The 24,979-nt window shown below is 46.4% G+C and overlaps 1 protein-coding gene and 1 long non-coding RNA gene across 6 annotated transcripts in view; one reads left to right on the top strand and one right to left on the bottom strand.

Moving 5' to 3' along the window:
- The window catches only part of LOC107209365, a 59,839-nt gene extending 34,936 nt beyond the window's left edge, over positions 1-24,903 (top strand). For 2 of the 4 annotated variants that reach the window (XR_002002153.1, XR_002002152.1), the window contains one exon: positions 21,831-23,134. This is a non-coding gene — a long non-coding RNA (uncharacterized LOC107209365). The other 2 variants (XR_001523567.2, XR_001523568.2) reach the window with 2 other exon arrangements.
- The window catches only part of NTRK3 (neurotrophic receptor tyrosine kinase 3), a 204,219-nt gene continuing 191,521 nt past the window's right edge, over positions 12,282-24,979 (bottom strand). For both annotated transcript variants that reach the window (XM_015638975.2, XM_015638976.2), the window contains 2 exons: positions 15,694-15,852; positions 12,282-12,838 (listed from right to left, as the gene is read on the bottom strand). In XM_015638975.2, coding sequence (XP_015494461.1) covers positions 12,653-12,838; positions 15,694-15,852 — 345 coding nt within the window. In that variant the 3' untranslated portion in view covers positions 12,282-12,652. The remainder of the gene's footprint in view (positions 12,839-15,693; positions 15,853-24,979) is intronic.

Here is a 24,979-nt window from a genome sequence, read left to right as displayed (position 1 = left end):
AGGCCAGCATAGGAAATCAGAGTGGTTTCCCTGCCTAGGCCATCATGCTGCCACACAAACCACTGATAGACAGCACTGCTTCAACATACAAACCCTGGAGAAATTACCAGAGGCAAGTGCACAGTGCAGCCCCTAAAAACATTCCCAAACACAGCCTGAAGACCCAAGACAGCCTTCACCCAAGAAGGTTGTGTATCCTCAATCCTTACCTGGGGAAACTTTGTCTCCTTGCCTGACCCAGAAGATTCAGAGGGAGTTGCAACACTCTTGGAAACCCAAATAAATGTTGATCACTTGCCTGCTCAAAATTACTTCACTTCTCTTGAAATAACTTATGTAAAACAGCACTTCATTAAGACACAGTGGGGGAGGGGGAGGTAATTTAGTACCGTTATTTATTTATTTTTGTTCTGCTTTAAGCCTATCTATGTAAAGCTCTCATGCAAAAAATTGCCTTCCAGTTTAGCTGAAAATTTAATGGATACTTCTGGGAAAAAATAATAGAAAGCTTTTAAAAAAAGCCAATTCTCCTTCACACAAGGAATTAGCTGGTTGTGGGGGTTGAACGGGAGGATTGAGGGGAGCTACAACAATTTAGATTGTTAGTACTGAAATCAGAGCTGTCATAGAGCAAAATAAAGGGAGTTAAAGTTATGGTGTTTTTTGGGTTTGAAGGAGACGTGGGCCTGGAGGAAGCCCAGCAGAACTGAAGGTTTGGAGAAACCTTCAAGACTCATTTGGGTGAGCACACACCATTCTGTAGGGACTCTTTCCTCACATCCAGAGCTCTTCCCCATCAGGGCCATCTTCTGCTTCACCACAGTTCCTATCTGACTTTCACCACCTCTTGATCACTGACCCTCCAATGAATCAAGTCCTTGTCCATTTCCTTCCCCTCCCTGTGTCCCAGTAGGCTTCTCTGATCCCTCCTCTTAGCATCATTTGTTCTCTAAGCCCTTCATTAAATTATCTTTGCCATCTCCTGCAAGCCTATCCTGTCTGACTTCCAAACATCCCTGAGCATCAGCAGTCTAACCTTAATCCCTCATTTTCAGTATTGCTACTTACAAGTTTTGAAGTCTTGTGTCTCAGGCACTTCCCAGTCCTCTCTGTCTCTGAGTGTCCATCCACATGTCCCATTGTAGTAACTTCCAGTCACAGCTGGGGAGTGTGTGGGAGGTGGCACACAGAGGAAACTGCTTCTAGAAAGCAGCATATGTTGAGTGGGGAGAATAGCCCATCTTTCTGGCCTGCTTTTCTGGCTCTTCTTCTTCACTCTAAATTTTTCAGTCATGTAATGAGCCTGCATACCCCTGCCCAACAGCTTCTCACCATGATGAATAGGTCCAGGAGACATTCAACCCTAATTTGAGGGTATAGCTTCCTTAGTATGATCCAGGAATACCTGTGGGATGAAATCCCAGATATGCAGCCTGAGCAAGATGAATGCTGAGACACTTGTTGTCTTTCCTCTGTGATATAAGACTGCTTCTCCATTTGGGGCCCTGCCTGTTGGTGCCTGCATGGCTCTTCATCTTTGTCTGACTCTTCAAGGCTGGGATGGACAGGGCTTTGTGCAACCTGGTCAGGTGGAAAATGTCCCTACCCATGGTAGGGGAGCTAAAACTGGGTAATTTTTAAGGTCTCTTCCAACCCAAACCATTCTATGATTCAATGATTCTATGATTCTATGATTCTATGATTCTGACAACCCTACACTATGCAATAACATAGCTTCATTTTTCTTTATTTTTTTTTTTTTGGAAATAACTTTCAGTGGCCACAGTGTCATTTATATGTCCCTTACTTGCAATTTTCCAAAAGATTTGTCTGTTTACCCTTTACCAACAGTAAATATAATTGATGGCTGAAATCTGAATCACATGATGTTTCCAATAAAATAAGGATTCTGTTTCTAAAGGGCTACCAGTGTAATATCTCTCCATTTGTCAAACTGTCTCAATGGATGAGAAGATAAGAACCTTTCACAATCCAAATTAGAAATGGAGTCTTCATAGGTGGATCACCAGTGCAGGAAAACGTGGGGCAGAGAGTTTAACTCTGAAGGAAAAAATGGCTCTCTCTTGCCCCGGAATTATTGGTTTGCGTTCAAAACCTTCCCTCCTTCATCACTTGAAAACAAGATAACGATTTCATACTCGGCAAAAACATGGGAGAAACGAACGAAGGGTGACCCAGCAGTTCCCTGGGCAGTGTGGGCACAATTCCTTCAAGAGTGGGGTTCCTTTATCAAAGGCGGTTCCTCCTCCAGCAGCGGCGGGAGCGCCGGGCCGGGTCCTGCGCGGGCGGTGCCGCTGTCCGCGGTGCTGATCCTGTCCGTCCGCTGGAATCTCCGTTCCACCCACAGACTGGGGACTGAACTGTTTTAGGCTCTTTGTCAAAACTACTTGCATCAATTAGGGGTTGTAATAAAAACAAACAAACAAACAAAAAATAACTAAAAGAAAGGGGACACCAGGCACTTGCTACTGAAAGGTGCTGGGCTATAAAGCTGTTGTATCCTCCAGCAGAATCTGCTCTCTCTCATCCCCTCCCAAATCTGCCTCTTAATTTCACTTTCCAGGAAGGCTATAAGCCAGGATTTGTTCTGTATTAGCAGGAGAAGGAGAAAAAGGAAATTAAAAGTGAGAGGAGGTTTGTAGGATATAGAGCTGTTCTTGTCCTGGTGGCCAATGTTCCTGGTTACCAGGGTGAATATTCTGTGTCTTTTCTCGTGTACAGCAGTGGATTTTCTTACATTATGAACCAACCACTGTCGTTTCTGATGTAATGTTTGTTGGTTTCTTGGGTTGTTTATTTTTTTTTTGTCTTGTAGCATTTCTCTTTCTCCTGCTGTTCTGTTCCTAACATCTGTTCAGTGCCTCTCACTATCTACAGCCTTTACTGACTTCAAAGTTGTGGGTCATCAACTCCTTCTACATTTAGCCTGGAGTTGCACAAGAAAGTTCAGTTACACAGGAACAACAATTCAGTCTCTTGCTGATTTCTATTGTTTCAATCTAGCTACACAGGAATGAGGCTGGACTGGAACAGGTCACAGCCGGAATCAATCCCAACCATCTCTCCAGCAATCAGAACAACCTGCTGGGAGCTGAGTAACAGCTGAATTCTTGGTGAGAGAAATTATAGGCATAAAAACAAAATCAAATATACTCTTGTGCTCATTCAACATTTCAAAGCATATTTATAGGTACTGCTGTATGGCATCTTAAATATCGGAGTTTAAAAAGAGACTGGATAGCTGCTGTTGGGGAAAATATTTTTTCTGTTCTGTCACTTTCACTATCTCTGCCCCTGATGAAAAAGGGAGAGAAAGACACTGAATTACACACCCATTCAGCCCCTGTCATCACTTCTTTGGGCTGTTTGGATAGCCCTGGGAAGGATCTGTGGAGATAAGGAGATCTGAAGGTCATCGGAAAGTCTGGAGAAACTGGAGTATGAACAAGAGAGCTGGGCAGGAGTCTGAAGCACAAGAAAAGCTAAGGATTTCTTCCTGTATGAAGCTGGCAAGGGCTTAGTAAGTGAACAGATGACTTTGCAGTCCAGGTCCTAGCTGAGTTCCTTCCTTACACTGCTCCACTGTATTCTTCTCCCCCTGCACCCAAGTCCTGCTGTCATTGGGAGAAAAAGTTGAAATTTTACCACTGATTAATATCTCTACATAGGGGAGATATTTCCACCTTACTTCCTCACTTTTACTTCAAAGAAGACAGAATACTTGAGAATTTCTTATATTTTAGGAGGGAGAGTATCCTTCAAAAAAATTCCCAGGAATACTGAAAAGTGGATCCACATTCATTATAGAGAGGTGGGGCAGAGAGCTACAGCCGCCAAGCCCTGTACTTGTAATGGTCTGTGAGAAAAAGCACAGAGCAGCTAAGAGAATTTGTCTTGGGAACTGTAGTCAGTGAACCTTGGGTGGGAACCAAGTTAAATCATCAAACTTTCTGTTGGTCCAGGATCAGAATGAGCTAAAACTCCTCTATCACATGCCTGAGACTCAATTACTGTGTAATCTCTGTGGCATAGACATCTAGGAACCTCTGTGGATAGCAGATGGCTGCTGAATGGTGAGAGCAGATGACAGATTCTGGGCAGTGCTAAACCAGAAGACCTCAAATCCTGATTACAAAAGTCAGTTCTTCAGGTTAAATCAAACCAGGCACCTGAGCAGGAGAGATTCATGCAGCACTGCACAAAGCCAACACACCACCAGACATGGGAGGGCTCTTGTAAAAAGCTCCACCTCCCCTCCTCTCCCCAGCACACATTCACACACGCTGCCACATACAGCAAATATTATCAGGGTTATGTGTTTCCTGAAATATGGTTGGCTGAATAAATACACGTACAGAGAACTCTTTGTAAAACAATAGCAGAATGAGTAACAGTGCATCGCTGCCATGGGAAATAAAAAGGAAAGCAACCCAACTGCAATTCAGCCAGAATCATTCCAAACCCCAAAGGTTGGCCTCTTTCTTTTTACTTTAATGTGTCTGACATTTTATGGCATCAATAATGCAAACAAAGAGGAAATCATATTTGCAGAACACTAATGCACGGATGTCTAAAGCGAAATACAATACTGATTACTTTTTAAATGAAGCCACCAGGTTTTGATGTGCTGTGGTGGTTAAATTGGTCCATCAAATTCCTTCCAAAGCAAATTCCAGTCCAAAGCAAGAGCTTGACCTTTTCTATAACCTTGGGTAGCCTTTTCAGCTGTATTCTGATTGGGGGTAATAAATGTTAGCTTGAAGGAATCTTCCTGATGGGTTGAATTACAGAAATGTCACAATTCCTTCTGAAGATGAGGGGAAACTGAAGATATGTCACCTCTTCACAGGCTGTACAAAACCTTTGGCAAATATAATGGTAAGCCTGCTATGAAGAGCTGTGGGTGAGAGGAGGGACAGGCTCTGAAAGAGATTTCTAGAAGTACTATTGGGATTTTGCCCTTAGGGCTAGTGGTTGATCTCTTCAGCATCTGATAGCTTTTCTCTTGTCTAGAATCTCCTGCAGATGACTGCAACGTCTATTGTCTAGAGTAGGAAAATAAGTGTATGAATAAGCAGGTGTGAAAAAAACAGAAAGAAACTTCTCCTTCCTCTTCTATATTTTTCTTGTATGCTAGTGGTTTGGTTTGGTTTTTTTTTTCACAAAGTGAATCTCAGAGATGCATCTTAAGAACCACAGAAAGGATTGTCTCTGCCAGCACAGAAGTGAAGAAGCTGTTGTGGTCCTGCCTGGGAAATCCCACTGCTCAATCTCTTCTTACAGCAAAAGACAGAAGGACTTGAGGTCAGGCCTATGCTTTCAACTTATCAGCAAGAGCATTCATTTCCAGAGCCAAGGGGCTTCTTTTGCAATGTCCTCTGGTTTGCACTGAGTTAACTGTGTGAATTGCTTTAATTCATGCAGTTTTGGTGTGGTGGGCAGCGTTCATTGCGTGCCTGTGTGCTGGTGAGCAGGACTGGATGCCACCATCTCACATCAGCTGGGAGTTTGTTTGCCATTTAGATCACATCTGATCAGAGCTTTGTGTTTGGGGATTGTATGTCTTGGAGTTAATCAGTGCAAGCAGCTAATTGCCAGTAGTTAACTAACTTTTAATTAGGACTGTACTGCTGGCTGGATACATGAAGGGAGCTGTTTGTCACTGGCAAAAATTTCAGCCTTGTGATGTAAACTCTTAGGGGAATTAGAAGGAAAAAATATAGGCTGGAGCTATTGTCACTTTAGCACAGCAGATAATCAGTTTCAGCAGAACTGGCCTGGATGAGGTTGGAGTCACGCTTTGCTGGGGTCAAAAATGATAGCGGCTGCTCCCCGACCCTTTCTCCTGTGCAGAAGGGTGGGACACTGTGGGCTTCAGCTGGGATTTACAGGAGATACCCCACATGCATTACAATGAGCTTTGCTGTAAAATTCACTGCACAGAGGTTAATCTAGATGTCAACACTGCCTGACAGCAGTGAAATTACTCCGGGGCAGTGCTCCTTCTGAAGTCTTAATATAACAGTCAATTCCATCCTGCCTGCAGGAAATGAAAGTTTTCTGCTTTGTGTGCGGAATCATCCGGCGCCAATTTTCTCACTGTTTGAAGTCCAAACTGTTTGTGGTCTTGGGATTCACCTCACATTAAGACTTTCACTTCATTTAAAAACTCTCCTAGTCAAGTCCTGAGAACTGCAAGGACAGGAGCTGCACAGGGAGAAAAAGAAGAGGGCATGGAGGGAGAAATCTGATCTCACCTACCACATTGAAATCAAACAGCTTCACCAGTCCTTCATGCTCAGTAAAGGGAGGGAATGCAGAAACTCAGTTACCTGAGTACCAAGCAGCAAAGACTGGAGAGGCTGAAAGCCAGCAGAGAGCAAGACAAAGCAGGCAAGAAGACATTTGGACCTCCCAGCGCTATGAGATTTTCTTTAGAGGTATTTCAGCCCTTCCCTGCTGGGACCTTGTCCTAAGCAGCAAGTAGTTCAGCAGTTTAAACTCCTCCTCAGAACAAGTGTTCCAGTTTTCAGCAGTGGGATCAGTCACTTGTGCTGGGAGGGAGAGCAGTTCCTGTGGAGGACTCCTGACAGTGTGGGGAAGAGATGGTTACATTTGTGATGCCTCTTTTCCCCTTGCAGAGATGCTGAAATTGTGGGAATAGCAGAAGGGAGGAGGAACAAATGGTCATTCCTTTAGTTTGAAAAGAGCTGTCAGATTGGGTCCATGAGAAACCCAAGCGACCAACACAAAACTGATCAGCTTACTTAACTGTTGGGGAAAGCTGGAATATTTTGTCCTTCCTTCTCTTCAGTCTCTTATGTCTTTCCTCAGTTCAGTTTTTCAAAATTGCAAGCAATAGGACTCAAATCACTTCTCTCAGGGAGCAGTTTCATGTCTCAGTGTTGCATTGGAAAGGAAAAAGAGGCACAGGAGAGATGGAATGCTCCTCCATTCCTCCCAGAGCAGCAACTGTCGTCTCTGCCTGTGTCATTTATGACACTGCCAGCCAGAACAGATGTTTTGAAAACACCTACTTTCTCCAGGCTTGAAACTCAATATCTCTACTTTCAAGGACAGCAGCAAAGGGAAAAGAATTTTTAGGATTTAGCAGCTTTGTAAACATTAAACAGGTACTGATGTAAGAGACACTGTGGTGCAGGAGTAGAGAAGGTAGCTTAGTGTTAAGCAACTTTATCCACTCCTAAAAAGCAGAGCTGAGAGGGGAATTTTCTCTTCTTCTATGTTTGGTACTCATTTGGAGACACCACCTTTATGCCAAGGCTCTATGAGCCCACCATCCATCAGAAAGCCACTGAACATGAATGGAGAACAAAACTTTTGGGTTGCACCCAGATACTCCTGTTCAACTCTATGTGAGTCTCATAGCAGAGGAGCCCTGTTGATGTCCAGAGCCTTCCAGCTATCAGAGGAACCACCACAGAGTGGTGTCATAGCCAGGATCTCCTTTTTTCCCCTTGTTCATCACTGCCTCACAAGCATAGAACACACCTAGAGCTGTTAATGAAAACATTGGGTACAAGCCATGGCTGTAGTGCTTCATCTGATTCCTGGCCAGATCAGGAAAGGATATAGATACTCCCTGGGGAGGAAGGAAATTAGAAAGATTTTTTTAAAAACTTAAGATGGCATGCTGAACAAAATAATGTCTTCACACAGACTGGCACATGAATGAATGCTGATCAAGTGTTCCAAACTACCTCTGGGTTTGGGGGCTTGTTGTGACTGTGTCTGCAATCCTCAACCCATATCCTGAACTAAGGAAACCTATACATTTGAGTTCTGGGAAATAAGATCTTTTCACATAAAAGGAAACAGCTCATATAGTATTGTACTTCTGTCTGTGCCCCTGAAACAGCAAAACATTTCAGCCCTTATTTTAATTGCATTTTCTTACAGGAAAAAAAAAATCACAGAAAAGCACAAAGTCTAGTGATTTGTTTCCCACTTGCATAAACAGTCCCTTGATTTTATTGTTTTCTGCTTTCTTTTTAAACCAGCATTTTCCCAGCTTCATAGCTAACTTTTCCTGAAGCTGCAGTACATTGCAATTTTCTTTTGTTTTTGCTTGTATCCATTGTGCTACTTAAACTTCATCACACTCCCCTAACCTGTCTTTATTTCCCAACCCAAGATACTTGGTTGCTTTCTAAAACCAGCCTTTCCCTTGGCTCCTTTATTCCTCCACATATTTTCTCACCTTGTTCCACCCACTCCTGAGGACAAGCAAACAGCTCAAAGCTAATGTTGTCTCTCAAGCAAGCAGCCTCTTTAAAGGCATTCCACAGTTTTCATATTTGTCTGGGCAGACAGTTCCCAGAGTCACCCGCCTGCAATTCAACACCCTGCAGACCCAAGGATAGGCAGTTCAGACTTTTTCAACCCCCAAAATCCATGCACTGAGGGACATCTAAAAAGGCCAGATGGGCAAGTTTTGCAGGAGACAGGATGGACTTTCAGTCTGGCAGATCTCTGCATCTCTTCCCCTTGCTATATTTCAGCTTCTGTCTTGCAACCTGTCAGACTGGGGTGGAAGGAAGAATAATGGCAGGAGAAAACAAGCCAGGTCACTGATGAGACCCTGAGGCTGAAGCCACATTCACTGCCTGCAGTTTTCAGCCCTGGCACAAAATTTCCACCTGTACCATGCACCAAAATAGCACCTTCACTTCCAAGAAAGCATCATTTCAGTGACACCCTTGGGTGACTGAGTTGGTGCAAACAATTTTAATTTTTAGGGAGCAGCATGCAGCTGGGACAGGATGACCCTATAGTCCCTTCTCAGCTGTGCTCTGGCTGGTGTTCCTTCCACCTCCCTTTCATAAGTCCCTTGAGAAAACTGCAGATGGAAGAGGCTGGGGGTGGGAAGGTCTCTGGCCTGGCTTGCCCCAGAGCTGGGTGAGACACGGTGTTCCCAGGCAGCAGGGATAGCTCTCTGCTCTGAGTAGAGGCAGGGCATAGGAAGTATCTCTCTGAGAAATAAAGAAGCATGAACTTATTCCTCTTTGACTCCAAACACTCAGATGTTGATACTCTGTGAGAGTTTCCCTCAAAATCTGCTTTTCTTCCCCTCACATATAACCCCATCGCAGAGCCCCTCTTCCTACAGGGAAGATCACCAGTCCATGCTGATGGGAAGCTCTCTTCTGCTCCAGGAAAGGTGCTTCTGGAAATGAGGTCTCAGGGTGTTCACCAGGAATGCAGCACAGCTGCTTTCCCTCTTCCCCTCCAAAACTGTCATGCCAAAAAGGGGTGCAGCAGTTTCTATTTGAACACAAAGCAATCTTCTCCTCGCTCCCAACAAACCTCCATCCAATGACAGGCCAAGGGGACCAGAGCAGCAACAGAGCAGATGTCACAGCACAGAACTGCAGCTTATCCAGCTCTTCTGAGCAACAGCTCACAATTAACTCTGACAAAAGCACCTTTCTCCAAGGCAGTCACTGGTGGGGCTAAGAGCAAAGCAGCCAGAGCCTGAGCATTGGTCTCAGCCACTTGCCATCTTCTGTAGAACCCATAAACTCTCCTCACAGGCCACCTAATCCTAAACATGCAGCGAGGCTCGGTGTCACACTCGGTTCCTGAGCTCACCTCATTGTGACAGTACAAAGAGGTGGTGAAAGGGACAGGGTGTGGTGCTGGGGAGGAGGGGAAGGAGGAAAGAATTGAGGAAGGGAGTATGTGGCTGCTGTGCAGCTGTGACAAGAGAATCTCATCAGCTGAGAACCAGTGTCTGTAGGTGACTTCATAGTGTAAAAGCCCATGATGTTGGCCAAAAAAGAAATGAGAGCATGGGAATGAGAGAGAGAGAGAGAGAGAGGGGTGGACAAAATTGTGGCCTTGCACAACCTGGCACAGAGCCTGGAAGCCACATGAGCAAGAAGCCACTTGGGGTAAGGGACAGGCTGCCCCAGAAAGGGTTTTCTTCTGGAGACGCTGGACAATTAATAGCCATTGCTTGTTCTCTTCCTGTGCTGAATCTCCAATCCTTTCAGCCAAAGCAGCCTGCACAAAAAGGGAGCCAGGCTGGGGTCAGCAATCTTTTAACCAGTCTTTTCCCCTATAAAAATTGGACCTAAATAGGCAGGATATCCTCTCCCAAAAGAGCAAGATCCTGCTATGGAGAGGCAGCATGGTACAGAGATCCTGTGTGTGAGCTCCTGGTGCTGGCCCACACCCTTGTCCATGACCACGCTGTCACTGGTGGTGCTGTGAGCACCTGGTGCCTGTTCAGTGGCAGTCTGTGCAGTCTGTGCAGGTCCCCCAGCACGAGTCTGTCCCACTAGCACAGATCTCTCTAGCAGCCAGAGGAAAGTTGTGTCCTTACTCCCACGTGGCTACTGCCACCCATCATCTCCCACCCCAGGCTCGCACTGCTCATTACACAAGCACAGAATAAACCTACAGCTGCTGCTGCCACCATGACCCTCCTTTAGCAGTGTCCCCTGCCTCTATCTGAAACCATCAGACGGGTCATGCCAGTGCCATGTGTGAGAGATATTGACTGTCAGGAGACATGGGGGATGGGGAGAGGATGCAAGATCTTCCCTTTCAGTGCAAGCCACAACTAGCCACCTATCTCCCCCTGCATCCTGGACATGAATATTACTCTGGCCATGGGGAAGAAGCCAAGATCCCTTCTCTGTCCCCTCTTCCCCCATTTGCATTGCCTTCCACAAGTGCCATATCCGAGCAGGCTATTTTTGTGCTGGCAGTTGTTGCCTTCTCAAAATTGCCTTGACAATGCCTGTGCCGCCCGTTCCCTGCCTCCTGAGAGCAGCTGCCAAGCTGAGGTTCCCCCTCATCCTCCATTATCCATATGAAAGAAAGGCCCAGAAAGGTTTTGTATTCTCGGCCCGGTCCGGACAGGCAGGATTCAGCATCGGACTGAGTGTTTCCCCAGGTCAGGATTATTTTCCACTCCGGGAAGATCGGCCACAGTGAGGATGCTGCTGTCTCTCCCTCCCTGTCCCCAGCACCCCCTGTTGCTGCCTGTCAGGCCCTTCCCCTCATTGAGATGCAAGGCTGGCCGCTGCGGCCATCCGCTGAGCCGTCTGCTCCTGAAGGCACCTTCCCCTCCTTCCCCCCTCCTCCCGGGGCTGCCTGTGGAGCTATTCTTCAGCCTCTGCATTTCACAACAGCTCAAAGGCAGATGCATCAATCCTTTCAGGGGATGGGGACGTGAGGAGAATGGCAAGGGAGCTGCAGGCAGGTGTTGGTAGGTTCCCAGCCATCTCACAAGCCTGGTCCCCCTCCCTGTCCCCCGCTGGCTTGTGCCTGAGGCTTGGGCTGAGGCATGGGGCAGGAATGGGGAAGGGGAGAGGATGTGGGGGAAGAGCGCTGGGATCTGCTGACCCCACAGACATGGCCAGCAGGGCTGCAGGCACGTTCCCAGCTGTCTGCACCCGTGCGGGGAGCAAGGATCCAACCCTGCTCACTAGAAGTTTACACCGGGGGCCAGTTTGGCCCTGGTACAGACAGCTGAGGGCAGGGGAACAACCCCATGGCCACCAACAGCCATAAGGGCGGCAAGGAGTGGCGTTGTTCCTCCCAAAGTGCCCTGGGCGAGCAGCACTCCTGTCTCACACACTGGAATGGGTTGGGGATGATTCGGGACCGGGTCCCCAGGACCCCCCCTCGGCTCCCAGGCACAGCCCCTTTGGTGCCGCCGCTGTCCCAGCCCTGGAGCAGCCGGTTCGGGGCAGGGGAGGGCCGGGGCAGGGGCCTGCGGCCTGCGGGAGGGCGGCTGCTCCCCGGGGTGTGTTTTACCCGTAGGTGCCACAATCCTTTGACTGTGTGTTCGAAAGCCTTGAGTCTATACATTTAAGAATCAGCAAATTAGAAAAATTGTCCTGAAATGTTGGAGGGAGGAAAAAGGCAGGAAGGCAGGAAGGGATGAGGGTCTGAGAGGAAGGGAGGGAAGGGAGTGGTAAAAGAGAGTTCATCCAGGGGCACTGCCCTGGCTTTGTGCCCATCACCTGCGGGCTGGCAAGGAGGGAGGGAGGCAGGGACAAAAAGGGAGGACTGATTTCACACATTCAGTGCATATCATACAACCAGGGCAAGACTTTCTTCCTGGGGCTCCTACCCAGGATGGCATCACTGCCATAGCCAGTCTAGAGCCCTGCCCAGCGCCCGAACCATTCTCACAGCAGGGTTACATTTCACTGCTTGATTGCTCGGGGGAAAGATACCTTCTCCTTTCTTTCCCTTTTTTTTTTTTTTTTTTTTTAAGTTCATTTTAATTATATATATATTTTTAAGTACTTTTTCTCCCTTTCTTGTTTCTTTTTTTTTTTTTTTTTTAATATATATAGTCTCACAATTGTCTGTAACAGCAGCTTCTTTCTGTATTGGTGTGGAAGTTATATAGAGAGAGATATCTATAAATATATATAAGCCAAACTGCCTTACAGGTTGTTGTTCTGTGGGATTTTTGTTGGTTTGCTTTTTGTTTTGCTTTTTTTTTGTTTTCAGTGTTGTATGTGTAGCAGGCACTTGAGTTTATATGAAGATGTTTGCTTGGGAGCTGAGGGGCAAAAGGTTTGGGAGGGGGAGAGGGAAGGAAGGACGGGAGGAAAGAGCAGGGACTTCCAACAAGTGGCCACTGCTAGCCAAGGATGTCCAGGTAGATTGGTGTGGCCTTGCCCAGAGCATGGAGGATCTTGTAGATCTCCTTGATGTTGAGCCGTTGCTGAGGTTCCCTCTGCCAGCAGCCCAACATGATGTCGTAAACCTCCTTGGGGCAGACTCGGGGCCTTTCCAAAACTCGGCCTTGGGTAATGCACTCAATGACCTAAAAGAAAGAAAGAAAAAAAACACACTGAACACCAGCTGGGCTGTTTATGGAGGATGCCCTGTCCCTTATACTGCTTGGCTGATGTGGCACCAGGTAGCTAATGGGAGTGCTGAGAAGCCAAATCTCATATCTGCACATCCTCAATGCTCACCTGCTTGTTGCTAATGATAATTTTACCACAAAAAGTTTGTCTCCAGCTGCACTTTTTCAGATCCCAAAAACCTTCCCCATTTGACACCTACCTACCTCAATGCACCCTCCAAAGAGGAGGTCACAAGCAAATGAAATAGGTTTTAATTTATGATGTCAGTTTTTCCTGGTAAATGAAGAAGGAAAAAAAGTCTTAAAATCCCCAAAGTACAGAAATATTTTGCACAGCTGAAATTATATTTTTCTTGTCTGAAAACCAAGAGTCCTTTCCATTGCAAAGCCCAGGAGAGGTGTATAAGGAAGAGTTCAGAGCATCTTTCTCTACATAGTTCTCCTCTTTTTTCCTCTTTCTGACATAGAAAAGGAACTAAAAGAATGAAATTTCATGTCAAATCACATCTGTGAAGGAGAAAAAAAATCTACAATGTTATCACTCTGTTTTGGGTCAAATTGGTGCTGCTAATGAGAAAAATGTGAGGTCCTGGATAACAGTAAAGTCTCTTTGGAGGGATGACATTGGAAAGGACTCCCCTAAGGGTCCTCTCATGTATTGTTTACTGGAAGAATGAATGAAAAGGAAAGGAAAATATGAATTTCCAGGGAGCTGCTATTACTGCCTGGCCTCCTTGTTTGAGGTTGATGAGTCCCAGCATTGCAGCGTGCGAGCAGCCTGCCACGCTCTGCAGATAAACACCAGTCCCAAGCACTGTGTTGAGGGAAGCCACCCAGCAAGAGGGGTTTGGAGTTTATCATTTATGAATAGTAATGGTCCCACCACGCAGCTCAGGGGATCCTTATCACTGTGCTGTTTGCATACAAATACAGAGGGGAGAGATTAGGACCCACTGAAAGCGAAGAGAGCAAGACACAGCATGAAGAGAAGCCTGAATTGCCACAGAGCTGCTGGCTGCTCACTTTGGGGGAGGAGGTGAATTATGGCTCCTGTCAAGACATCCTGGACATGCACAGGAGCTCTGTGCTGGGCTCCTTCTCTCCAGAGAAAAGAAAAGGTGTAGAGAGAAGTTAATGGACTGGCTGAGTGGTGCCCTGCCTCATTCCTCTGCTTACAGTGGGTTTCTCCCAGACTTGGAAAAACCTGCTGAAAATGCTGTGGGGGTATGAGGACATGCAGGTGGCACAGGAGGGACTGGGCATCCCAGCCTTGCCAACGCCAACACCCATCAGGGGAGATGCTAGGCCAGCCTGGTGCTTGTTCCTGGTCCAGTCCTGGCAGCCAGGAGCTTGGCACAGGCTCACTGACCTGTCCCTCCACGGGCTCTGCCTCTCCGTGGGGCTGTGGCACTGCATCTGGGCTGCCCCAGGGACTTGCTCTCATGCCACACCATCCATGAGCTGGTGGAGGTCTGCAGCCACATAGGTTCTGCCCATCCCTCCACAAACTGAAAAATGAGAGATATCCTGGCTCCCTCCCACCAGGATACTGTGGTCAACAGGCAGAAAGAAGTGGATACACCAACAGGTGAGGGAAGGATGGTATTTTATCCCAGGGATGGTGGCAAACCAATACACCCTCAAGATTAAGAGTGGCTATTTTCAGCCCTACTACCCTGCAAAGGAAACTGAGGCAGAATGCCTGGGCAAAGCTGAGCTGTCACACTCCAGCATGCCTATTGCCCATATTCAAACTCCACGTGCCCATTTGTGTGTGTTTGTATTTACTCTCGCAGGGAAATGCAAGAGCAGCTCATTAAATAGCGTGACAAATAACTTCTGTCGCTGTCGATTCCATTGTTTGTGCCTCTAAAATGTTTGCGTGTGCTACTTTGGGATATACAGTCAGGCCCCATTGAGCACACGAATGGGCAAGTATTAGAGCTGTAAAGCTACACCTTGGATTTGCCATCTCTGCAACTCACTTAATTAAGGGATCTCTATCCAGAAAGCAGAAAATGCACATTTTTCATTACAAAAGGTGAAATTTCTGAAATCCATTAGATACACAGTAGGATAAAAATGTTCAAGGTTCCCACACACTGCTATGTCAATGCATCTTTTTCCTCTTCTATAATACCTCCTGCTATTCCAAGCAAAAATCTTCCAATGCATTTCTGCTGATGTGCCTCAAACCTCAGCAGTGACACCCTGCTAATCCCAGCCAGCCTTCCCTCAACATTTTTACAGTGCAGCCCTGTCCCGGTGGGCTGCAACTTTTGCTAGTCAAAGAAATTAGAAAGGCAAACAAGCTCCATGAGTTCCACCCTCAGTGAACTGGGGAAAACCATATTATAGATACCCCAATGGCAAAATCTCCAAGGAAATGTGCCACATGCAGTACATCAGGCTTAAATCAATTTGTCTCAAACTGGAGCCTGCAGTAGGAGCTTTAGCTACAAAAGGAGAAACCAGGGGAAATTCAAGGCATGACTTAGATCCCAGCAGTAATTTGGGTATCCCCAGTTCTGGCAGCACCCCGAGAGTTTATGAGATGTGACAGATACGTCAGGAACCTAGCAGCAAGGGGCTGAGGATTAGCCAGTACATGGCTTTGGCAGAGCTCTTTGATTCCTGCAGGCCTCAGTTTTCCCAGCTCTTAAACTGAGATAATGACATTTATCCTATGACTTCACCATGGGGGTGGCAAGGAGGGGACCATCCACTTATGAATTTCTTTGCAAACAACCTGGAAAGGAGAGATGGCAAAAAATACAGTTTTCAGCTGAGGTGTCTCAACAGTGTTGTACCTCTGTGTTTGAGAGCTGGAACCAGGGCTGCTTCCCATATGTGAAAATCTCCCAGAGGATCACCCCGAAGCTCCAGACGTCACTCTCTGTTGTGAATTTCCTGTACATGATGCTCTCCGGAGGCATCCAGCGGATAGGCAGCATGGTGTGTCCTCCAACCTGGGTGAGGACAAAGGCACAGGGAAATCTGAGTGGTGACAGTCCTGAGGAAGGGGTCACACAATTATATCATTGAGTCAAGCTCCTGGCCCTATGCAGGACACCCCAATAATCACACCCTGTGCCTGAGAGCACTGTCCAAACACTCCCTGAGCTCTGCCAAGCTCGGAGCTGTCAGCACTTCTCTGTGGAGCCTGTTCCAGCACCTGAGAACCCCATGTCAAGTCAGCTCTGATATGATGTGCACAATCTCAGGGCCTCCCTGGCAACTACAGCAACAGGAGCTGTTCCAAAAAGCTGGACTGGCTCCTGCCTCCCCCACCACTCATGGGTTTTCCCACCAATCCCACCTGGTTAATGTGAGGCATAGGGAGTGAAATGTATCAAGATAAATTGCATCCTCTCCGCCCAAAATGGGCTGGTAAGGCAATCAAATGCAAAATGCCAAGAACATACTCCAGCCCTACAGTCTGCTGAACCTGGACACAGAGCAAGAGTGGTCAGTAAAACATTTCAGGGCCTCAACACTCTGAGGCACCCACCAGAAATACAGCATGAGGGCTGTTCCTCTTCAGAAAGGTTCTCTATGCCATGCACAGGCATCTGTGCATCACCTAATTGCATGAAGGGTTTCGTGCTCAGAAAACTGTGCTACAGACCTTTTCAGAATGCATTGAGTATATAAATGACTGCAGGACCACACTGCAAATATTGGTCTGTTGGTGAAGAACAGGCTCTTACAGGTAGGGATACGCCCATCACTTAATGGAGGAGGGAAAGCCAGCCCCTTGGAGAAGTTTGGAACTTGGTGTCTAAAATTGGGGTATGCCAAGCCAGAGAAAGGCTTGGAAAGACTTCCTCAGGTAAGTCAGCTCTTCTGCAAGGCACATGAATCCAGCAGGGGCACAGGAAGCTTGCAGGATACATGCAAACAGTTCCAAAGCAGATGGATTTACCTTTGGATTCACTAGAGATTCCTAAACAAGTTTCTCTGAGCAGCACAAGTTTTTTTTTTCTGTTCTATCCTTCTGCACAAGGAGCTCCATCTGTGGGGAAACAGCTAATTGCTACGACCAGCCAGTGCTGGAAGCAGTAGGGCTGCAAGTCTGCACACTTGTTTCTGCTGAGGGTAAAGTGTCTGAGGCTTAAGCAGTGATAAGAAAAGTGCTTTTGTGGAGCTGCTTGGAAGACTGCTTGTCTCATTAGGGACACCAAAAAAGCAGTGCTAATAACTTTGTAGCACTGCAGCTGAATCAAACAGGCACAAATCTTTCTTGTCCTATGAAGGATGAGGGGAGAAGGTATCTGCTATCCAGGGTTCCAGCATATGTGTGCCTATTCCAAGTAATGAGATTGTTACGCTCGCTCGGATGGAAACATTTCTTTTACAAACAAAAGCTCTCCTCTGAGCTGCCAGTTTTTCCACAGGTTTCTTTGACTGATTAAAGCAGAACTAGTGTGGGGAAGGGTCAGCACAGGGACATTGCAGTGCTTGGAAGCAAGAGGGAGGTGCGTTGGAATAGGGTGTGAAAGGGGTAGGATGCTCAGCTGGCTTTCTGCATGAAGGGGTTCAGATTTCTCTGGGGTTTGACAGAATTTAGACTCAGGTTTGCAGTGTTGTACTCAAATGGCTGCAGACCAGCCCTTTCCCTTACTCTGAAACAGACCCTCCCTCAAAAAAGAGGATTTTTAAAAGTCTTGGGGAGATCTTTCTTTCCTAAGTGCAGACCCTTGAAGATAAAAAGCTCATTGCAGCTCCACACCTCCTGTTCAGGGGCGGCTTGGCTGGCGTGTTCTCAGCTTGCTGCTCTGAACTCCCAAGAATGTTCCACTGTAGTGGAAATGGAAATATGCTTTTCTTTGTTTGTTCCTTCAAAACCCTGGCTGCAAATTTAGCTCTTCCCTACATTCCCAGCTTTTACAAGTTACTTTCCCCTTCTTGAAAAGGGCTCTAAGGAAATGTTATAAGCAGAACAGGACATACATCAAACTTGATTGTTGCAAAAACTGTTTTGTGCTAATGCTTATTTTATTCTCCTTTAAGTAGCACTAACTCTTCAGTTTTCCAGCAATCTCAAAATGATTACTTGTTGAAAAGCTCTCTCCATGTGCAATATCCTGAGTCTTGCAGGATCATTTGCGATTACAGGTAGTACAATGCACTGAGCACAGTTAACTCCCTTTTGCACAGCTCTTAGAGCAGTTCAGAATGTGTGAACCAGGCCCTCAGCTTACACAGACAGCATCACAGCACCACTGCTCCAATGGGAGGGTCCTGATTTACACCACTCGAGGATCTGGCCCTGAAAGCAGAGCAGGGAAGCCAGTAATGCCATCTCAGTTCTAATAAGCTAAAATAAAGTCAAGGTCTTTGGTCTCCTCTAGACACACCCTGGTGAAGATCTGCCAGCAAAATGACATACACAGTCAAGAGCTGTCCCAAGGATGTGACACAACCCTGGCTTAGCTCATAGGTTGAAGTTCAGGAACAGCCAAAGCATTCCTCCCAGCCATGTGAGACACAGCTTTTACTACAAATTAATCTGGTAATAATTAATAATCAAATCAATTTGGGGAAGAAAATTCAAACAAGCAATGCCCAGAAATTTGTGGATCCCAAAACACAGCCCAGATATGCTCAAAGATGAGAAGGTGTTCCTTGCAGAGGCATCCTTTGCATCTTGAACAGAGTGCCACATTTTTGAGAGCAAAGATTAAGCCTTGCACTTACCAGCCATAAGCAGAACAGGCATCAATTAAACTCCACCATAAACCCACTCCAATGTCTAACCTAGCACATAAGGCTGACTATTACACTTTAAAGGATTGCCTTTGACTATCCCTTACTGCTTCCCTTGCAAACTGATTAGGATTAAAATTCCCATTTCACAGATGAGAAAACAGATGCAGGAAGGCAGGGAAAGGTCCTGCTCTGAAGCTGTGCAGTAAGTGAGCACCAAGTCCTCTTGGTCTGCAGTCAGCCATACCCTGTTATTTGGTGATGTAGCAAAATGATTTAGAGCTGAGCACAGAGGGATTGTGCTAGCGATGCCACAGGAAGCAGAGTGTGTCCAGGGTGACAGGAATCCTTTGCATAATGTGTAGTGATTGTGAGCTGGGTTCTGCCACTGCAGACTGGCACGTGATTCCCACAGCTACATACTTGTTTTACAGGACCAGCCATTGCCAGAAGCATAGAAGCAAAATGATGCTATTAAATCAGGCTGAAAAACAGGGTGCTGTTTTCCTCTTTTGCAATGCCAGCCTAGAAGGCATATCCTTGGCTTTGGAAATAATTATTATGCCTTTAGGGGGAAGGTGAAAGTTTATTTCAGCCTCTGCTTGCTTAGAGCTGGGTCTAGCAGGTTTCAGAAATAAGTGACCGTGCAGGACTGGTTTTGTTAAGAGCATGCTACTTCTGAGACTCCTCTAAAACAGCCATGTCATCTTCCCACACCATCTTCTCCATTTCACTTGGGAGCTAGGGATGGGAGAGCCCTGCAAATGGGTAGGCTCACCTTCCCCAAGGGTAAAATGTCCTGAAAGACTGGCATTACAACATCTCCCCTGGAGACACTCCATGGCTTGGAAGAGGGCTCTGCTTGCAAGCAAATAAGACAAGTAAATCCTCTTCTGCTCCTCTCTTTAAATCCTATGATGCTGCCAAGCTTGCCCTTTTGCCTTGTTATTTTAATGCTTCACAGACCTGCAGACTGGCCTCTTTATCCCATTGCCATGGCTGTCTAGCTTTGTTTGACATTTTTAGCTAACTTTCTCTCCCTAGATCAACACCCCATGCCCACACTGACATGTTATTCCCACTGCTCAGCTCTTTCTGTTCACAATGCTATCCTGGTAATAAATAGAGCAATCAGTGCACATCCTCCGAGCAGCCAAAGTTTCTTTCCTCTCCATTTCAAGATAGCAGTATCACCTACTCAATTCCAGCCCTGTGTAGTGGCTGCTCCCAAGGGCATGGCCTGATCCACAGCCCTGTGTTTCTGATACTCCAGGGCACCTGGCCCCTGCTCTGAAGCCTCATTACACATCCAAGCCCATGGACTTGCAAGATAGCCAGCCACTCCCTCTGAGCAGCTTATTGCTGGATTAGATATGAACCTCGAGGAGCTGGGGGAGGTTCATGAAAGGCCAGCATTAATGGCCATTAGGGAGAGAGATAATTACTTAATGCTAGTACAGCACTTTGAGGATGTAAAGCTATATAAGTGCTATGTACAAGTAGTATTATAAGGCTTGAGGTTTGTCTGCTACTAAGGAAAGCTGGTGTCTGGGGGAAAAGTTCTCCTTGTCCCAGCTTTCTGAATGACATTCAGCTGATTAGGAAAGGAAAAGATGACATGTTATCCCCCTGTGAGTCTGACAGTACAGCAGCAAGTAGTGGAGCAGCAGTGTTCAGCAAAGACTGTGCAATAAATCCACAGTTTGGGCCACCAGCAGAGATAACCTGGAAAACAAAACCTGAGTAGGGCTGAAAAAGCCTCATGCAAATTTAGGGCTGTTGGGAATAGAGATACTAGCACATTAAAGGCAACTTTTGGTGGGAAGCATTGTTTTTCCCCTTCCCAGCTCACATGCCAGCACCAGGGTTCTGGTGCTGATTCAAAGGGGATTCAAAGCAGATTCAAAGGGGATCTACTGAGCCATCTTTTCTACACCCACAGCTGGAAGGCAGCTCCATGGATCTCAGCTGAGAATGGGATTTGGTCTCCAGCACAGTCTTAGCCTGTGTCTTATTTTTCTTTTTGTGCAGTTTCCATTGCAGTGTTGAAATAAAAATCAAACCAAACAAACCCCAAAAAATCCAAAAATGCACCAGAAAAACCACTACCAACAAAAACAAAAACCCAGTGCTTTTGTTTTCCTTGGTCACTTGACATTTGCTTTCCAAGGTCGTTCGACACCTTGCCTCCTGCCTCTGGCACACTTGATGGAGGCTCTGCTCCTGCCTTGGGAAGATCACAAGAACCACTGTAGATGTCTTTGCACTGTGCAGCATTATTTGAACTTCCCATTTTTGTGCAGGAAGCAGAGACATTTGAGTTTGTACAGAATCACGTAGCAGTAGTGGAGACCTTGGTAACATTGCTCTCCAGGAATTTCCACTCAAGCCTTAATCCACTCAACCTAGTGATAAGACACACATTCTCTGATGCCATCTCTGTCCCTGCTGCTGTAGGTAGGGGAGATCTGGGATCTTCTTTCATTGCAAGCCTGGATGCCACCCCAGGCTGGACCACACCAAATCATATGTCCTTTAGAGCTCAGCACTAGGAGCTGGGTGATCCAGCTCTGAGCCTTCCCCCAGCAGCCAGCTGTAAAGTCCCCATCAGGACACCCTGATTGCTGCTGAAGGCAGGATGTGGTGTTAATTCAGCAGCTCTGGACAGCCTTGTATGAATAAGAGCCACAGGTGGCTCTCAGGGTCATCTGGGAGGATGTAAGGGCAAAAAAAAATAAATAAAAGCAATGAAAGCAAGAAGGAGGAAATGCTGCTCTGTTTGGCTAAGCTGAGCTCTTGGAGAACAACAAACAAAACTGCTGTAGATAGTGCCTTTGTGAGTCAATGTTTTGTCAGTTCAGGTTGGGGTACAAGGAGATGACTTCTCAGGGTGATGCAAAAAGCAGCACATGCTCCTGGCTGGGGATCCAGGAGGAGACACTCCTTCCTTGCCTTCAGCCTGGATCCAGCTGCACTGAGGAATTTTTCAGATGTCCCAGTATTTTGCTGCTGTGAGTCCTGACAGATTCCTGGGCACCTTTTACAAAGCAGAGGGATTAACTCTGACATGCCAGACAGAGCTGAGCTTTGCTGAACCTTAGCTGTCCCCACTTCATAGTTTCAATTGTCACCTTAGTAGGCTCTTAAGCACCCAAGTTTAGATCAGAGGTTGCTGAATTTAACTTCAAATTATGACTGGATGTGATTCCCAAGTGCTTTATCTGTAATTTCCTTTCAGCTTATCCAGGAAGAAAGCTCCTAGCTATATCTAAGACTGCACCATTGCCAGAATTACCGTGGCCTCCATAAGTCCCCAAGGTGTTCTCCTGATGGAAAGGCATCGTGTGTTAGGGCTGCTCCAGCCCACGGGCTGAGCCTCTTCTAAACGATTCAAAAGCCACCAAAGCTCTGTCCTTGCTTTCACCTCTCGTGCCTCTGCACTCACTGCTGTCATAGCCAGTGCTGAACGTGAGATTGAACAGCCAGCAAACAACAAAAAACTTCCATCAAACTTTTCAACTTACTTGACTGTGTCCTCACCACGCTCCACTCTCTGGATGTGATCCTCTCACAATTCTCAGTGACTACACCAACCATCTCCTCCACTGCAGGCTCCGACAGTGCCACAGCAAAAGGCTGCCTGCCTGCCTCCCTGCATGCCAGCAACCAAAGACATCTCACAACAGCTTTCTAGGCATTTCTGAGATCTACAGAATGCACAAAGCAACCTGGAGCTGTTTCTCCCACTTGTGTGGAGCTCTGCTGGGTGTCCCAGTATTACCCAAGGAAAGGGACATGCTGTTGCCTGCTGCTAGAGGTAAGGAGATTGGATTTATCCAGAGAGAACACGGGAAAAGGAACCAAATGTCCCTGCCATGAGGTGATGTAAGGAGCCAGATGGACTTGTTCAGGAGCAGGAAACACTGACCAGGCAGGGTTAATGTGAAACCAAGAAAGGGGTGAGAGCTTCCTGCTGTCAGTAGGACTGTTTGGCAAGGGACTGTTTGTTCCCCCTAGATGCACATACTGTGTTTAAACATGAGTCTAAAAATAAAACTTGCCATTGACATTGTTTTTCCTTACTTCATTTAACAATCTAGTTGCTTTATGACCTGTAATTCTGAATCACGTTGAATCAAGCAGTGTAATTTGCAAACAGGGACAGCGGCCTTTTCCCCCCCACACCCCTCATCTCTGCTCCACTGAGTATGTTTTAATCCCACGGTTTTCAGCATTCCTAATGAGCCATTAACAAGCTGCCAATTACTTATGCAAATGAAGGAGGGCAGACATGGAGGGGTGGCTGTAGCTAGAGGTAAATTCTGCTACCTCAAAACGGTCTGAGATAAATCACTGCTGCTCTAAGAACTGCCTGTGCCCAAGAGTCCTCTCAGCCACATTATCTACTGTCTAAAAATGCCAGAGGTAATGCAGAGGATGGTTAAGACAAGGGGAACAAAGTGAAATTGCTCATATATTTTTAATTATGTTTGCCAATAATCTGCTTGGTGTGCACCTTACTACAACTCACTCTTCACCTTTTCTTCCCAAAACTCAAAGCAGCTGCACTCGCTGTTTGGAAACATCTACACAATCAGCCTGCAGAGGAATGGCCAGTTCCATGTTCATCTGGGTGAAAGTTCCAGAAGCCATGAACTCCAACACCAGGGTATAAACTGTGAGAAGCCCCACCCATGCCTTATTCAGCTGGGAAGCTGTGGGATCAGAGGAGCTGTAGCTTGTAAAACATGTGGTGAAGAGGTCAGCAAGGCCACCACCAGCTCCTAGCAAGTCCTAAACCCTTGTCCTAAAAGCTGCTGCCAGAGCCTTCCCAGGTGGAGGAGAGGTGACCAAACTGACGCTCAGGGCCACTACTGAAGGCTTCTTGTGGCCCAGAATGGCACAGCCCCACTCTAGGAACTCATAAAGTGGTAGTGCTGGGGAAGGGTTCTCTGGTCAGCTTCCCAGGAGACCCTGGAGTTCCCTGCTCAGCTGTGGGTCTGTGTGTGCAGGTGGTGGCCTCTGAAGTCCTCTGCACCACAGACACATGATGGGCACACATCATGGCTGGTCAAAAGCTACCTTTCTCATGGTCACTGCCCAGGTAACAGCAGAGCCTGGGAATGCCACTAAATCTATTTGGACTACAGCCTCCAGATAGTTTGTCAGGCACCTTACAGTTGTCTCCACAAGGCTGGAGACCCTTCCACCAGAACACACATTCTTAGGCCAGGCCTGCTCAGAGACATGTAATACCAAGAGCAGCTCTCTGCTCTTCCAGCTTTAAAGGGGATCTGGAGTCTGCAAAGACTGCTAGTGCCAGCAGAAACTGCCCATGAATGATCTGCATTATCATTTCTCTGGTAATGCTACAAAAAGTGTTTAAAAGCTCGAAAGCTAATTAGATAGAAGTTAAGTTAAACCACCATGATGTAAGCAACACGTCCATCAGGATTCTGTTCTTTTAGCGATGCAGAGAATGAAAATCAACCCAGTTTCTGGCTTTGGGAAGGAGGAAAAATATTTGCCCAATAAATCTTAACCTGGTGGTATAAAAGCCAAGTCTGAAAATGGCCTGAGAAATGTAGCTTAGGAAATAGCAGCAATAAAGAACCTGCATGTGTGATCACTCCATGCTGAAATGCTTTCAGATGGGTATCTCATCATCTCCCTTTCCATCGTGCCTCTCTCTCAGTCCTGCCAGTGCCTCCCCTCTGGGTAACCAGCAACACTTGTCTTTGTCTGCAGCCAAAGCCATTCCTGACTGAGGACTCCACAAGATGTAGATAAGGCTCCATTACTTCTGGATACTGGATAATCAGTTCAACTGCCTTAGCATTAATCATGATAATATTCAAAATTCATTAGGCTAGATTGTTTGGAAATCTATTTCTTGTTAATGTCAGATTCGCTGAGCATCAGCCTGGCAGCATACAGACAGAAAACTGATACAAGCCAGGGCATGCCACCTCTCTATGGAAGCATTCCCTTTTTTCATGTGTAGCTAGACCGTGATGTGGCAGCTCCTGCCTGGTTTGTGTTGTGTGAATCTTGTCAAGAGCAGTAGAACACCGTGAGTACACTATGCTGCCAGTTTGTTGATCAAGGGACAGCTACAAAAATATATAGCTGCATATATAATATACAGTTAATAATATATACAACATATACCATGGAGATTTTAAGGGGAAAAGCTAGACAGTCAGATCTGCACCTACAAATCGTAATGGTTTTGTATCTAAAACCTGGACAAGCAACCCAGAAACTTCTATGTACAAGCATGGTATGGAGGAATAAAAATAGAAAGTCTTTTAAAAATTAAAAACTGTTCCTTGCTTTCCTGAAAACATGCAGCACTTTAGATAAAACATGGGGCCTTACTGCTTT

The sequence above is a fragment of the Parus major genome, chromosome 10, assembly GCF_001522545.3.
Source record: "Parus major isolate Abel chromosome 10, Parus_major1.1, whole genome shotgun sequence".
In the NCBI taxonomy this organism is placed as follows: domain Eukaryota; kingdom Metazoa; phylum Chordata; class Aves; order Passeriformes; family Paridae; genus Parus; species Parus major.
Note: the sequence above shows the minus strand (reverse complement) of the source record. Positions and strands in the feature narration are given on the sequence as shown.